General features: G+C 49.5%; 1 protein-coding gene across 1 annotated transcript in view; it reads right to left on the bottom strand.

Moving 5' to 3' along the window:
* Positions 1-16,761, bottom strand: part of TENM4 (teneurin transmembrane protein 4) — a 219,023-nt gene that overhangs the window by 85,389 nt on the left and 116,873 nt on the right. Inside the window, 1 exon segment of the mRNA XM_030332936.1 lies at positions 7,320-7,536. Coding sequence (XP_030188796.1) covers positions 7,320-7,536 — 217 coding nt within the window.

Genomic DNA, 16,761 nt, shown 5'->3' with positions numbered 1-16,761 from the left:
TTCCCTTCTTCCATCTTCCGTCAGGGTAATTCATCATTGTCTTTCTCCCTGCCCCCCTCTCCTTAAACTGATGGGGTAGCCTGTCAGCTCAGCTTGTTCTGAAACGCAGGAGTATAATTCAATAATAAATTCACTCAGAAGCCAGCTGTCAGGAAGCTGGTGTTTATTTGAGCTCCATTAGATGGTCTCTACTGCTCAGCCTCTCTGAGGGCTGGCTGAGGGCTGTCGAAGGCCTGGGGCTGGGGGATGCGGGTGGGGTGGCACGTAAGTGCTTTTCTGTAACTGCTCTGCCACTGATCCTTGCATGTCGCTTTATGTCTGCAGTGCGCTGAGAAAAGATTATGGTACAGACATGATCTTTTTTCCCTCCTGTTATTTTTTTTCCCCCCTTGGAAACCCTGGCTTTCAAAATTCCTGGGAACTGTGTGTCTTTTTCTCTTTTTAAATGTTTATTTATTTTGAAGGAGAGAGACAGAGAGTGAGCGAGCAAGCATGAGCTGGGGAGGGACAGACAGAGAGGGAGAGAGAGAATCCCACGCAGGTTTTGCACCGTCAGCACAGAGCCCAACGTGGGGCTCGAACTCATGAACTGTGAGATCATGACCTGAGCAGAAATCAGAGTTGGATGCTTAACCAACTGAGCCACCCAGGTGCCCTGAAACTTTGTGTCTTTACAAAGGATCTGAAGGAAATTCTGAAGACTTACATGGCACCAAGGTTATCTCACTTCTCTTTATAGCCAGTTTTAGGTCCTGAGATGAAAAACTCTGTTCTGGCTAGTGAACAGGTGAGGGGCTGACCTTTCTCAGTTCTGTATCTGTCTCGCTGCACAGTACCCTATATTCTTCCTTCTCCCACACGCCCCCTCTGTACACCAGGATCATATACCCCAGACTTCCTAAGACCATCTTGATTTCAAAGGTTAGAGAACGTCTCTTGACTTTGGATTTAGAAAACAGTATCACCATCATTATGCTCCAGCCACATTAAAATTCTCTCAATTCTCTGATTATCCCAGAAAGTCATGCTGGTTCCTCAGTCTAGAATGCATTTTTAAGTCCTGTTCAACTGAAGCCAACACTAAGCAATGCAGTTTATTCAGGAGCGCGCACGTGCATACATACGGACAACCACGTTTCGTGCAATACATATCCTCGTCATGGGGCTGCACTAATATTTTCCATTCCACTGTACCCCATTTCCGTCTAAATTTACTTTTTTTAAAAAAATAGTTTCGACTCACTACATTGATTTCATGATGCACTAATGGGTTGTTGCGAGCTGAAGTGGGATAAATAATGTTTTAATGGCCAACCATCCTCACTAAAATCTTTGTTTCAGGCTAAAGGCCACGTCGTGCTGGAAGCTTCATTCATTAGTTCACCTGCTGGTTTGTTCATTCATTTCCAGACGCGGCCCTGGGGTGTGCAGCGGGAGTGATGGCCATGCTTTTGAACTCGTGGGACGCTCTGTCTCTACTTCTCTTCAGGCACTCAGCACTGGCTGATTGGCTGATTCATTCTGCGATCTGTGTGGTTTAGTCTGGGCCAACCTCTGTGCTTGGCACCAGGGGTTCAACAACTAACACAGTATGGGACACATGACGTGCCCTCAAGGTAAGAGGGCATAGATGTGAATCTTTTTCTTGCAGGCCTTGCGCAGAGCAGTATTTACCAAGCAGAGCTTGTGTTGTGTGGCACCTCTGTTCCCCTCTGGGCCTGCCCCGTGTCCCCTCTCCATAGGGTCTGACCCTCTCCGTAGCACATGATCCTGTGCCTCCTTTGTGATAAATGACCTTATCATCCATCCCTCCTTTTTCTGAGTCCCCTGACTCCTCAAGTCTTTTCTCTTTGGGCTCAGTGTGTCCCATCAGCTGATTTTCATGGCAACTGCCCCTACCCAGCTTCCTTACCTGAGTGAGCTGATAACCTATTAGACTTAGAGGGGCCCAGAAAGGCTTGACAACATCACGTTTCTCTCATCAATACAGCATCCTCAAACACACTGTGAACTGATATTCAAGTAACTCAGGGGTGATTCTTTTTTGTCAGACCCTCTTCCTATAATCTGCTAACCTGTCCGGCATTGGCAATCCACAACTATTTGCTGAAGGGATCTGTCTGCCCTATGTCCAGCCTGTCCCTCCCAAGAGGAGATGCATCTAAAGTTGTGTCATACAGACAGAGCTGCCTTGGGTGTTCTCTGAGGAAGAAACGTCTCATGCTTCCCTCCTTTTTCCAACCATCGGGCTCCAAGCTCCACACTCTGGGTCCTGTTACCTGCCCTCCCTGTATGGATGGTCAGTTGGGGATCCATCTTCCACCTGCAGACCTGAGTGGCCCCTTCCTTCCCACGCAGAGGGCACCCTACACTGTATTTTCCCTGTGACTCCAGGTGAGGGCCTCCACTGAGCAGATAGGGTGTGGGCCTCCAGGCTGGGAAAGAAAGTCGGTCTTCAAGCCATCTAATCTGGCGATGGCGGTTCTCCTGTCTGCTCTGTCCCCTCCTACTTTAGACCCACATTCGATCAGCTGAAGCCATTCACATCTCTATCGCTTACGTGGAGTTGAGGACGACAGAGGCAGAACGTCAGGTAGAGCTACTGTATTCATTAAACCCGTGTAAAACACCTGCCCTGGGGACACGGAAGAGCCACAGGAGGCCTTCCTTTCTCCAAGCCCTCCTGGCGGTCCTTCTGCTGCAGTTCTGAGTCAAGCTCTGTGCTCTCCTCCAAGGAGTCCAGCCCAGCTGAGCGCCTACTCTGCTTGGCTGGGGCCCTCGCTTGCCGAAGCGCTGCTGTTCATCCTCCCGAGGGCCCGCCCTGCCCCAGAGCCTCTGACGCCAGCAGGGGTGCCACACAGAAACATAAGGGACCCCGCACGTGTCAGCCGTGGCTCTGGAGAACCTCCTGCTCTTAACTGGGCCCCGGGTCAGGAGCCTCCGGGCTGGGAGGCTGCAGCCTGAAGGAGCAGCATCTCTGGGATTGCCTGTCATTGCTGGGCTCAGCGATGCTGCCGGGTTTCTGGGTGACAGCCTGCATCGTGAAGCCTGTTCCAAGGACTCGCACGCGGACTGTACAAGCTGTGCCACAGCATACGGGGTGCAGGAGAGTGTGGGGTTTTCTGTCAGGCCCAGGCCTTGTTACTGTTGCACACAGCCACCAGGTCGGGGCCGCCTGCCCATCAGAAACCCCCCTCTCTGGAGAAGTGCCACTGGATTCCTCCCTGACAAGGACCCCAGCTGACAGCAGGCTGGCACAAGGCTGCCTTTTCCCTTCCTCAAATAAGGATTCAACACCTCGCTCCTCTCTCGGTGCCTGCTGGACGTCCCTAGAGGGCAGGTCACTATCAAGCTGTACTTCCAGTTAAAAAAGTGGAGTGGGAAGCTCTTTTTCACACCATCACCACCACCACCGTCATCATCTTCGAATTAGCAGATGTTTTTTGTGTGGTATCAGGTTACAACTGTATGTACTTTGTTTGTGTGTGTGTGTGTGTGTGTGTGTGTGTGTTTCATTCATTTAATTTTCCTGGCAACTCTGTAGACATTATTACCCGGCTCTTACGGATGAGGAAACTGAAGCTCAGAGAGGTTAAGGAATTTGCCCAAGGTCACACAGCTAGAAAGTGGATGTAACAGACTTTAAATCCAGTTGTCTGATTCCAAAGCTTGTGTTTCTTTCACTAGGCCATGCCACCACCATAAACCTACCATTTACTGACCTCCTAGGTACCAAGTTCTGTGCCAGATGCTTTATTTCAGTTAACCCTTTCAATGGCATTCACGAAACAGTCACTGTTATTGCCAACTTATAATTGGAGGCCCATGCACAGAGGTTACATCGTTTCCTCTAAGGCCACACAGAGCTGGTGGGAGGGAAAGCCACGATTCAAACTCTGGGCACTTTCTAGCACTTTCTATCAAGCTGCCTTCCTTCACACGAGGGGAAGGAAAGTAAGCAACAACCCCAACTTGGTATCAGGTGTTTCACTTATTCCAACTATGCACATGAGCACTAAATTGCTGGCCCAGATCAGAAAACGGAATACCCCGTGGGCAGTCCAACGAGAAAAGCATCTGATGCCTCATGTTTCCAGCTTGGGCTTGTTTTACATAAAAATCTGTCTGGAGATACTCCGTAGTGATAGATAGCTGCTCCTTGTGAATCTAGGCCAGCGAGGAGCACAGACATGACGACGTGGCAAATATTAGCTAAAAGGAATTTTCACAGTAACATTTAGAAGCTTCCATTTACCCATTCATTTGTAGAGTGAATCCCATATTCCAGGCCCTGCCCTAAGTATGACAGGTTTGAGAGATGAATGGTCTCTGCCTTCAAAGCATCTGTAGTTTAACTGAAGGTGACAGATCCATAAACAATGATCTGGGAGCCGACTTCTCCTGCCTCTGCTGCTCATCTGTAATATGATTTTTAGCAGATGATTTAACCTCCCTGGACTCTGAATCCTCAGTCCCAAATTAAGGAAAATAGATAATGTATCCTCCCATCCTTCCTCCGTCCACCCCTCCCTCTCTCCTTCCTTTCTTCCATTCCTTCATTGTTCAAGGCAGTAAGTATGCGTATTTGTTTTGAGCATCTACTGAGCGCTAAAATGAGTAAGATGTGTTCCCTTCCTGGAGGACTCACTTTAGAGGGCTGGGAGACGTTCACATATTCGTTTTATTAAGTCACTTGCCCAGAGCCACGGATCCAGCGGTGGCAGAGCCAGGGTGTGAAACACCAACTGGCCTGACTCCGAGGCCTATACTCTTCCCTCATGCTCGGAGGTCCATTTCTCCCGGTACAGGTTTCTCAAGCTCCCTGCTTGACAGGCACCTTCAGGCAGGTCAGACCCGCCAGAGCAACATCCTGAAATCCCCGTGTGGGTCCCGCCGTGATCTGTGGCACGTAAGCAGCAGGCTTGGTGCATCACCAGAAGACATGCAGGGGACACGGTCCCTGCTGGCACCGACCAGGATGGCATGGTCAGGGCACTCCTTAGGCACAACAGCCACGGGCAGCCAAGCGGCCACAGTCCTATTCAGACCCCATAATGGGTCCGCTAAAGAAAGGCTGAGGAAGGACTATTCCCCTTGGTAGGAATAATCTTCAAACCTCCGGTTGATTAAAAGAACGCTTGCCACGGGAAGGCCCACAAGCACACAGACAAAATCACGCAACTGAATAAAAGAGCGGGAAGCTTCCTACCCAGGGACAAAAGCAGCGTTTCTGACCAAGATCAGTGAGTAGGTTTCTCCTCTCTCTAGCTCAGCTCCTGGCTCTGTCACTTGACCAGCCTGTGAATTTGGGAAGGTTATCTGACCTCTGAGGTTCTCAATATTCTGTGGGTAAGATGACAGATTTGTTGGAACAGCAAGCATTTTCATCTCTAACAAGGTTACACTTTGAATGCTTTTACCCACTCCTGTGATGCCTCTTCCGCTGGCTCAGAGTGTTCCGCCCACCTCACCTTCCCCATCCTGTCCTTGTGGGGAGGGGGCTGGGGCAGTGGGAGGCCATGCCCTGGACCCTACCCCCACCGCCGACCCCCTGGGCCTGCGGCGTGAAGCCCAGAGCCAGGGCTCCTTCCCGTCCCGGTAGAGAGGCCTTCTCCTTGCGTTCCCAGTTACACTCTGGGGATGATACCGCCACCTCCCAGGGTGGCTTCCCCTCATTCCTTCTTAGTCCCTGCTCTTCTGCCCTCACACATTCTCCTGGAGCAGACTGCTGTGCGTTCCTGGTCTCGACTCCTGCTTGTTGCTGGCTCCCAGATCGATAACTCTAACGTCCGTGTGAGCTCCAGAACTGCTTATGAACTATGAACATGTCTTGGGGGTCCTACTGAGGTGTGTCCCTTCCTTGCCCTTAGCGTGCTCAGGATGGAGGTCATCACCTTGCTCCCAACCTTCCTGCTGCTCTCAGGTCCCCAGCCTGATGGAGAAGGCGCCACCATCTATCTCCCGAGGCCTCTGAGTAAGAGACTTCTTTTTCCTGCATTCCTCAGGCCCAACTGATGACTAAGGCCTGTTGATTTCCCCTTTCATTATTAATTTTTCAAAGTTTATTTATTTATTTTGAGAAAGAGGGATAGAGAGCAGAGGAGGGGCAGAGGGAGAGGGAGAGAGAGAGAAAATCTCAAGGAGGCACACTGTCAGCACAGAGCCCAATTCGGCTCAAACTCACAAACTATGAGGTCATGACCTGAGCTGAAATCAAGAGTCGGATGCCCAACCAACTGAGCTACCCAGGCACCGCAACTGCTGATCTCCCCCTTGAAACAGAACTTGAGGATGGCCTTCAACCTTCCTACCCTTCATTACAGCCCATTGTCCCTACAGGGCTGGAACTCTCTGGCATGGAAGTCACGGACATAGAAGGGACACACTATGTAACTGCTGAATTGAACTGTGCTGACTCCTAGAGAAAGAGATGTCCCTATATTGGAAGACGGTCAAAAGAAATTCTTGTAAGTAGCTCCTTCTTGGATACTATGTCTCATTCACAGACGCTGGTCTGGGGAGCAGAGAACAGAGAGCTATCTTATGCTGGCTCCTGTGCCTTTTCAGGCCCCTGGTCTCTGCACAGCTGTTCCCTCTCCCTGGAACACCCTTCCTTCCCTGGCCAAGAGAACCATTTCTCATCTTTAAGACTCAGTTCTTAAGTCGTGGTTTCCCCCCACCCAGGAGTATCTCCTCTGTGTTCCCAGAGTAGCCTGGGGGCACATTTCTTTCTGGCCTATCACACCGGGGCTCTTTTCATCCCCTTAGTGGACTGTAAGCGACCAATGAGCAGGGACTGTGCTCTATTCACCTCTGTGATTCCAGCACGGGATCTGGCACAGAGTGGACTGCAGCAAAAAACTGTCCAGTAGGGGACACAACTGAACACCTGTGAAGGAATGCATGGGCAGATGGCCTGAGATGCCAGTGGGGGCGCCCCCACCCCCACAGCCTTCTGGACGGCAGCTCTGAGGCTGAACAGCGTTAAAGGGTTTCCGCTCGTCTGGAGCCTGCAGAATCAGTAATAGCTGACTGCAAAGAGAGTATTGATCCAAGATTCCCTTTGGACCTTTGATTTCTCACTCTCTCCATCTATCACCCAGCGGGAACAACAAAACTTTGCTCATTAAAATTCCAAATGCCTGGGATAGCAGTTTTCTAAATGTGGGTACCTGAGGCTGCTTCTCTGCTTCCCCTGACATTCCATCAAGAACCCTTCTGGCCTCCTCCCACCTCCCACCCACCCCAAACATGGCCCTCGAGGCGATTCAGTTCTCCCGCAGACAGTCATGGCTGGATCTGAGGCCCAGCGGACTCACCCTCCGTCAAAGGGGTTCTCTCCCGGAATGATGTGTGTGCTGTCCCTGCCCACGAGGAACCTGATGCGGTCGTAGAAGGAGTGCAGGTTCTGCTGGGACACGGGGGCCTGTGTCTCCTGGATGATGTCCAGAGGGTCGGGGGAGCCCAGGCACAGCGGGTTGACGTGACAGAGGGGCTGGAGGCAGCAGTCGGGGTCCATGCAGTCCGTCAAGCCATCTGCAGGGGAGACAGAGCATGAAGTTGATGGTGCTACGTCCCACCAGCCACGTTTGTCCACAGTGCCTTCACGTGTTTCCCTATTTGCCACTTGCTGGAAAACTTTAAGTGCCTGACATAAGCCAAGGCCTTTGCTGGGGACCAAGGGGATCCAGGCACTTCAGATCTGCTCCCACTAGCCTAACAGGAGAGATGGACAAGCAAGAGTACAGTGTGACATGCGTTTCTTTGTTGTTGTTTCTTTAAATTTGAAGGAATTACATGAGGGCCCAGAGGTGAGAGAACATACTGAACGTCTGAGCTGCTACACTCAGCTCAGAAGGTGAGGGGCGAGCACAGGAAGGGGCCGTTGATGCTGGCCAAAGCAGAGGTGCCGGGGACTCGGGCCGGCTCAGGCAGTTTGCATTTCACCCCCGGTGGACGGTGGGAGCTACTGGAAGGTTTAAAGCAGGGGTGACATCATCTGATCTGCATCTCTGAAAGAACCGTCCTTGTAACAGGGAGAAGGGACTGCAGTTGGCCTAGAGCGGAAGCTGGGGGTTCCATAGTGGCGAGGGCATCTCTGAGGTGGCACAGAGCAAAGGTAGTGGGTGCTGAGACCAGAGCAGTGAACAGTGGAGGTGGAGATAAGCGGATGGTTTTGAGAGGTATTTAAGAGTTTGCTTAAACTAACTAGCTTTGGGGGTGAGAAGAGGCGCTGTGATTCCCTGCATCTCTGCCGGCTGCCATGTAAATACAGGGAGACCCAGCTCTGCTTTCTGCGGGAGGGAGTCCCTGCATTTGCCTGTTGGCTTCAGGTCTCTGACCGAGGGGCTACTAGCAGGGAATGTCTTTGCCACATGGACGAATTTCTTCAGGACTGGAAATTGTATTACGGCTTCCAGCTTCCCAAAGTACAAGGAAAGAAATCCAATCAGATCACAGATTTTTGGTCACATTAGTGCTTTTACAGGCACCCAATAGCATAGCTTACAAAGAATAACAAACCCAGGGATTAGAGGACACTGCACCAAGTGGGGGACAGGGAAAGCCCAGGGTGACAGTCTGGGTGCTTTGTGGGCAGAAAACAGTCTAAGGACTTGCATTCCTCTGGGTTCAAATTCTGCCTCTCTTGCTTTATTAGCTGTGTGACTTTGGGCAAGCTTCCCCACCACCATGGGGACACAGATCCTGCTCTGGTTATCTCTGTTGTGTCCCCAGCACTTAGTACAAGTATTCAAACATGGCTGTTAAATAAATAAACCAAAGAGAATGGAATGGATTAACAAATGAAGCAGGGGATGAAACCAAATGACAGTGTCCATAAAAGCCAGGAAACCACCCGCTTCATTCAATCCAATTAGACAGTGAGGTATGGTGGATGGATCATGAGGCCAAGGCTGAAGTTCAAGTCCCGGAACTGTGGCTAAGAACGCCCCTGGATGAATTCCTGCACTTACTCTCCGAGCCCCAGTCTCCTCATCACTGACATACCTCCCTCGCTTCTGTCTCCCTGGGTTTACGACAGAGGTGCTGCCCAGCAGAGCACTGCATTTGCACTGGCCAGATTTGGTGCCCCACGCGGCACCCCTAGGCCCCCTCCCCAGCCTCAGAGGTATTGTGGCCTCGGGCAAGCTCCCTGACCTGCCTGAAATCCAGTTTTTCCCCTTAGTCAATTAGGGACAAAAATCCCTTGTCTTTCTCACCCACTTTTGCATGGTATCCAAGACTTTATAACTTCCTTGAGGGCACCACACTGCGAAGTGCCTGGATTTCAGGGCCCAGACTGTCTGGGGCCAAATCTTGGCTCTGAAACTTACCACTGTGTGGCCTTGGGCAGGTTACTTAAACTCCCTGGCCTCTGTTTCGCACATGTCTCATAAGGGGATTGTAAAAGTGCCACATAAGTGTTTGTTACATAAATAGAAAACATAGTATATGTCCCCAAATCTAGCAGAGTACCCCATAAACAGTAAGTGCTTACTAAGGGCTTGCTCCCCTTGCTGTCCCTGAGTCTACGACACGGCTCATCAAAGAGAAGGGCCATTTGTTCTTTGCTCACCTGCCAGATTCATCCTGAGATGTGGAGGAAAGGGCTCCCCTCACCCCAGCGCTGTCCTGGGTCCTAACTTGTGGCTCCTGTCCCAGCTCCCAGATACACCCGCTAACTGCCTCGCAAAGCACCTGTCTTCTCTTGCATCTCCTCCATCACACATTCCCACGCTGGCCCTGTCAGACGTCGCTTAAACACATAATTACAGCCCAAGCTGAGGGTTATTTGCATTCTGCTATTGATGTTAGCATGACAGATTCAGCTGCTGCATCCATAACTCTGCAGAAATGCTCCATTATTCAATCCCAGCGAGCAGGGACGCTGACCATTAAATCAGCCAGCACAATTGAAGGGCTGTGAAAAGTCATGGCTAATTTGAAATTTTATTAGCTATTGCCTGCTCTTGTTTACCAGCGAGAGCAGACCCTGGAAGCCAGTCTTTTACCTCTTTATAAACACTCTGCTCTGTGGCACCCTGGAAGAACTGCTTTCTTTTCTCTAGTTCTGGGGGAAGGTTAGCCAGGAATTACTATTCTTATTATTTATATTATATTCAACGATGATGATGATGGACGTTGTGCTAAATGCTTGGCAATGAATGCTTTCAAAGGATGTGTCCTCGAATCTCTCCAGCTCTGTGAAGTAGCCACTGTTGTCACCATCACGCTCGTTTTACAGAGAAGGAATCGGAGGCTCAAAGTACTAGAGTAAGTTGGTCAAGGTCATGTGGTCAGAGAAGCTGTCTTGGAATCCGAGCCCAGTTCTTTCTAAGTATGAAAGGTTGAGACTTTTGGGAACTATTTTTTCTTAAGTGGAAAACATGAATTTACGAGTCTTGCTGAAATGGCACTCTTCCGTGCCCTTCCGGCTCCCAGGGTGACCTCCGTCACAGCACTCGCCCCCCAACCCTTGCTCTGCAATTTTGATTTTCTCTGTCTCCTTCCCCAGACATCGAGCTCCTGGAGATGAGGGCTGCCAGACTCCTGCCAGTAGCCCTGTGCCTCCTGCACTAGCTTCCCACTTCATCCTTGCTTCTGGCATCCCCATACTCCTTTTTCCTTTCCCTTTTAAAAACAAATTGTTGTTTCTTGTGATCAGAGGGTCTTTGCGATGATCCAGGTGGCCATTCTGCTGGAAATGAAAGTCTCAGCAAGGGCCCCGAGCTTCAGCTGGGCCCGTGTGTAAGAGGCACAGTCACACCTACCTCACGGACGCTGAGGGGAGTGGGTGAGATCATGGGTGTGGAGCACTTAGCATGACGACCAGCACCTAAGGACGCGCTTGCTAAATAAGAGTCACTGTTAGCTCCTTGGCTGGGTGCTTCCTTGGGCGGCTAGCCCCGTAACAGGCCTGTCCTGGGTCCCCACTCCATCGCACACTTCAGGGCAGCCCTTTCTGGCTGCAGCCTGGCTGTGAAGAACTGAGGAGACAAAGATGGCCTAAGAGACGCACCTTCAAGTTAGGGAAGCAGAGACCCAGGGGACTTGAAGATCGGGCTTCTCTGAAACGGAGCCACGGCACACAAACAGGGCTCTCGTGAGGGACCTGGGACTGTGCAATTGCTCACTGTACGCTTCACAGGATGGACAGACGCCAGGCCAAGAGTTCTGTCTGCCGACGCCTTCCCAACTATTCACTTAGCAAATATTTGCAGAGCAGTAAACGTGGCCTAAACCTTTGCTAATAGAGACGATCATCTTGTTATATGAAGCACCTATTTCAAAAATGACTGGGGCCCACAAAATTCTTATCAAAGGCTCAGTTTACAAGGTGAGCTTTCGTGCAAACCTCTCTATTTTCTTTTTTTAAGTTTATTTGAGAGCGAGAGAGAGCAAGAGACAGCATGTGTATGTGTGAACAGAGGAGGGGGGAGAGACAGAGGGAGAGAGAATCCCAAGTAGGCCCATATGGAGCCCCAACACTGGGCTCGACCCCACGAACAGAACCATGAGATCATAACCTGAGCTAAAATCAAGAATTGGACCTTTAACTGACTGAGTCAATCAGGCACCCCCCCACCCCCGCCCCCATCTTCAAACACAGCATATGGCAGCCTGATACAGTGCATGTGGCTACCCCGGAGGGAGATAGACTCTTCCACACTTTTGTTTTCTTAGGCATAGATGACAGATTTTAGAAGAGTCATGTTAAGAGGAAAAAGCATGCTTTGGGGACAGAAAAGTAAATTTGGGGGTAGACTAGAAACACATCAATGTATAGTTTTCATGATTCTCTGGTTTGGCTAGTTTGGAAACATTTGCATTTTCCAAGGACTTCATAGTTTACTTAATTGTATATTATACAGAAGTTGGCTGGCTCATATAATGTCCATGTTTCATTTGTATGCTATTCCCATTGAGAGACCCTCCTTATGGCAAACAGAAAAAAAAAAAAAAACCCAGAAAAATAGAAAAATAGTATTTTTCTGTTTCCTTAAAATTTTCAGTAAAACCCTCTTGAACTCTAAATATTACCTTTTGGGAAAGAACATTTTTTTCTCCAGAAATATCTTTTTTCCCTCTTCTCTCTGCGTACATGGTGAAAGTAAAGGGGGCAGAAGGAAATGTTAGACGCCATTCGGGCTCCTGGAGGTTGGAGGGCAGCAATGCCTCTGGAGGGACTAGAGGGCAAAGGAAAGAGGGAAGGAAGTATCCAGAAAAAATTCAGACTAGAGATTAAAAAGAAAGATATAAAAGAGGGAGGGAGGGAGGGAGGGAGGAAAAAACCAGGAAAAAAAAATGCAGGTCTCTGGGCATACTAAACGAACATCCCAAAGCAGTTCAAGTACATGTGACCTTGAACTTGAAGCCCTCCAGGGCTAAAATGCTGCATGGTCCACTGAGCGCTCGCTGCCTTTTGCCAATATTTCCATCTAAGTGCTACCCACTTGAGGATGAGGGCTACGCTGTTTCCTCTAGCCCCCTCCTCAGTGCGTGCCCTGCTGGTGGGTGTCAAGTGACCTTGAGAATTGGGGAGTAGGGAACATGAGAGAAAAAATAAACCAGTCCAGAAGCCCAAAGAGCCAGTTCCTTCCCTGGCTCTGTCACTTTCTGGGGGTGAGACCTCTGGCACTTCCCTTCCTATGTCTGAAATGTCATTTATTCATATGGAACCAGGATAATAAGCTGTATCAGTCCCTCAGGATTGCTGAAGGTTTCCTGGGTTGTAAAGAGTAAGTAAGGTCATTCACTGAGGTTCTAGTGTCCTCCCCACGCCTGTGGCTGGTCCCTGGCGTCCCCTCTGCAGACATGTGCTGCAGCCCAGGGCTGGGTGAGGTCCTCTGCCATCAGTCACCATCCTGAGTGGCAGCGGCTTTCTGCTCATTTTGTGATCTTAACTGCTGCCAGTGAGTGGTGGGCCCTTGGGTGACTCATCCCCCCATCTGATGTCAGTGTCCTCCTCGGTTAGACAGAGGGTAGATGGGGCAGCCTCTGGGGTCTAACCTGCAGGACAGCCACATCCTGGCCTTTCTATGCAGCAGGCCCACCTCCCCTGATGGCTGGCCTACAGAAACTTCCATAGGAAGTGAAAGGTGTGCCTGAGGGTCCTTTTGAAGTTGGTGGCTCAGCTAGCCTTCTTATCTTTACCAGGACCATGGGGCTCAGGTTAAATGAGTTACTCAGTGTCCTACTGCTGGTGAGGTGTGGCAGAGTTGGGAATTGGGTTTCTTATCTTTCTCCAAATCCAGCTGTTCGGCACTATCCTATAGTCTACATCTTTATCAATGCCTTGGACATTCTGGTCCTTCCACAGAGGGCAGGAACTGACTTGTTTATTTCTCTATCCCAAATGCATAGCACAGAGCCTTGCACACAGTGAGCATCACATTTGTTGAATGAATGAACAAACGAATGAATGATTATATGAGGACTCCGAATCAAACAGCTCAATCACGTTGGCAGGCCCATTGAGGGCCGTGGGTGTGGTGGAAGCCAGTCCCCTCAGTAGGAGTTCATTCCTCTCCTTAGAAAGGAGCCATGGGGGCAGGCCCTGCACCAGGCACTGGACAAACAGGGAGAAAACGGTCATGCCTCTGCAGGAGTCGGTGTTCTGGGTCAGCCAGGGACCAAAGAGCACTGGGAAAGAAGGTCGAGATGGGGCTAGGGAAGCCTGGAGGTGGGAACCCAGCTTGGGCTGAGGGATGGCATATTTCCTGGAAGACAGAATGCTTAAACTAGGACTAGAGGGGTGGACATGAACAAGCCAAAAGGAGAACAGAGCTGAGAGTGGGTCCGGGAAATCCACGAACTAGCAAACTCTTTGCATCACAGTTGTTTGCACGTTCCTTACACTCATGGACCCTTAACTCCTGCCCCAGCTCCACAACCCAGCAGCCAGCTTCATCTCGCCGTTGTCTGTAGTCTGGCCGCACAGCGGCTTCCAGGGAGGCCCTGGGCGTGGGGGGTGGAATATGCCTCCCTCTCTGTACACATTGGGAAGAAGGTTTTGTCATTTGCTATAATAAATTCTGTGCCTTCTTTGAAAAGGCTTGCAAAATCTCTATCTGCCCCTTGGAACACAAGATTTTTAAAGGTCAATTTCTCTCTTGTCTCTTATCACAAGAAATGTGGTTTAGAGATAGTCTGAAGGGTTTCCAAATTCTATGGCCTTATGTGAGCTCTCCATTCTAGCAATGGGAAATGGGGAGGAGGAAGGAGGGCAGAGAGCTTTGTTCTCTGTTTTCCTGAAACTTCTCCTTCCAGGTGGCATCTATCAGTGATCCGTATTGCAATCCATGATCGTTTTTCATGGGGCCGACAGTACCTGAAGGGCTTATCACACCTTGAAGCTGCTTACAAATCCTTCATCCAAAGGGTCTGGTTGTTTCAGAATCCAGTGGATTTTATATTCTGTCTTCTTCTTTTTTAAACACCCATTCCATTCTAAACCTAGCTCTCCTGCTGTCACTGTGTGACACTGGGCAAATAGCTTCAGCTCACTGAGCCTCAGTTTCCCTGCATGGAAATGTCTGTCTTGCAGGTTTGCTGTGAAGGACTAGACATCACGTCCACAGAGCATCCAGTACAGTGCCTGGCACGGAAGGGATGCTCCCTATATTATGGCCAGTACTTTCCTTTTTGAACACTTGAATTATTTTCTTTCTAGCAATGAGCATGTGACAGTTTGGAATACACATTCTTTTTTTTTTTTTTTTTTTTAAATTTTTTTTTTTTTCAACGTTTATTTATTTTTGGGACAGAGAGAGACAGAGCATGAACGGGGGAGGGGCAGAGAGAGAGGGAGACACAGAATCGGAAACAGGCTCCAGGCTCCGAGCCATCAGCCCAGAGCCCGACGCGGGGCTCGAACTCACGGACCGCGAGATCGTGACCTGGCTGAAGTCGGACGCTTAACCGACTGCGCCACCCAGGCGCCCCTGGAATACACATTCTAATCAACAGATGAAAAAGGTTCGAAATACATTATTATATGGAGAAGCATTATAATTGTAAGTAAAATAAGTAGAGTGTAAAATTTCATAGACAGCATCATTTCAATTTTTAAAAATAATTATTTATAGATGGCTATATATTTATTTTATAATAAATATCATGCTTCTGTGCTTACAGATGGAAAGGCACAGGAGAATGAGAAGTGATATTTGCAGGTGAGGGACTGAGGCTTAGAGAGGCTGAGGAGCCCACACAGGGGCAATGCAGCAAGCGTGCCGGGGTTTGAATCCAGAACATCTGGGCACAGATCCTGCACTTCTTAAAAAAATTCTTTTTAAAGTTTATTTGTTTGAGAGACAGATCGAGTGGGGAAGGGGCACAGAGGGAGAGAGAGAGAATCCCAAGCAGGCTCTACACTGACAGCATGGAGCCTGATGCGGGGCTCGAACTCACGACGGTGACATCATAACCAAGAGTCAGACTCATAACCACTGAGCCACCCAAGCGCCTGCCTCTCCCTCCCCCACCCCGCCCCAATCCTGCACTTTTAATCACTGTGCTGTGTTGCCTCTCAGGCACTTCGGGATTTTTTTTTTTTTTTTTTTTTTTTTTTTTTTTTTTTGAGAAGGAGAGAGAGGGAGAGAAAGAGAGAGAGGGAGGGAGTTTGTGCGCTCTCGTGCATGGTAGTAAGGCACAGGGAAAGGGAGAGAGAATCTCAAGCAGGCTTCCAACTGAGCACAGAGCCCTACGAGGGGCTCTCCATCTCATGACCTTGAGATCACAACCTGAGCCGAAATCAAGAGTCTGATGCTCAACCAAGTGAGCCACCCAGGTGCCCCTGCCTTTCAGGCACTTTGAATACATTTACAATCCTCACAGTGACCCTGTAAGGCAGGCATTAATTACTAGTCTCATTTTACAGTCACTTCGCACCTTAGGGCCTTCAGTTCACCATCCCTGAAATGGACGTGACATGAGCACCCCCCCCCCCCCCGCCGCCATCAGAGGGTCACTATGAGAGGGACAAGAGGATGCATGCGACAGCACTTCCTGAAGGGTTTCATAGCTGGTACTATATGAAGAAGGCACCTCTTGCTAGGTGGGGCACACAGAGGAGCTCACAGTGAGTGTTAGGCCTGGGCCTCTGCCTGCTGGCTTTGCTCGGCCATCTTACCAACCAGTGTTCTGGTGACATCTTGCAGGCAGGTTAAGGGTGAAGGTAGCCCCAACAGAGGATCAGTGCACTGGGAGTCACTGTGTCACATTCAGGATCTGTTTTCTGGTTTTATACACCATGACCACACATGAAAACAAAAACAACCTAATAACGCTAAACCCAACTCAGCCATACTGTGAACTTTTTTTTTTTTTTTTTGTCTCATAGTTTAAAAATACCTCAACAGCATTCTTCATGAAGCTTGAAATTCAAGTTTAATTTAGAAAGGACTGCCTTAACCCTAGCAAATTGGGAGAGAAGAGAAACCAGAAGTTCTCAGATAACTTGAAGAGCTGCAGTTGGGTTTACCATGGAACCACGAGTCTGAAGTCTGGGCACACTGAAGAGATAGCTTGGCCAGACCTCCCAGACTATGACAGTTTCTGCCACCCATCAGCTGTGTGACTCGGGCAAATACTTCCCCTCACTAAGCCCCAGTTTCCTCATTATACAGAAATAGTAAGGGGATAATAACACCACACACCTCGAGAGTTACTGGGTGGATGCATAATTGCTCTGCAAACTGTAAAATGGCATACAGATTATCATTCTCAGTCCCTCGTCGGCTTTGGGAACTATAGTAG

This window comes from Lynx canadensis, chromosome D1 (genome assembly GCF_007474595.2).
Source record: "Lynx canadensis isolate LIC74 chromosome D1, mLynCan4.pri.v2, whole genome shotgun sequence".
In the NCBI taxonomy this organism is placed as follows: domain Eukaryota; kingdom Metazoa; phylum Chordata; class Mammalia; order Carnivora; family Felidae; genus Lynx; species Lynx canadensis.
Note: the sequence above shows the minus strand (reverse complement) of the source record. Positions and strands in the feature narration are given on the sequence as shown.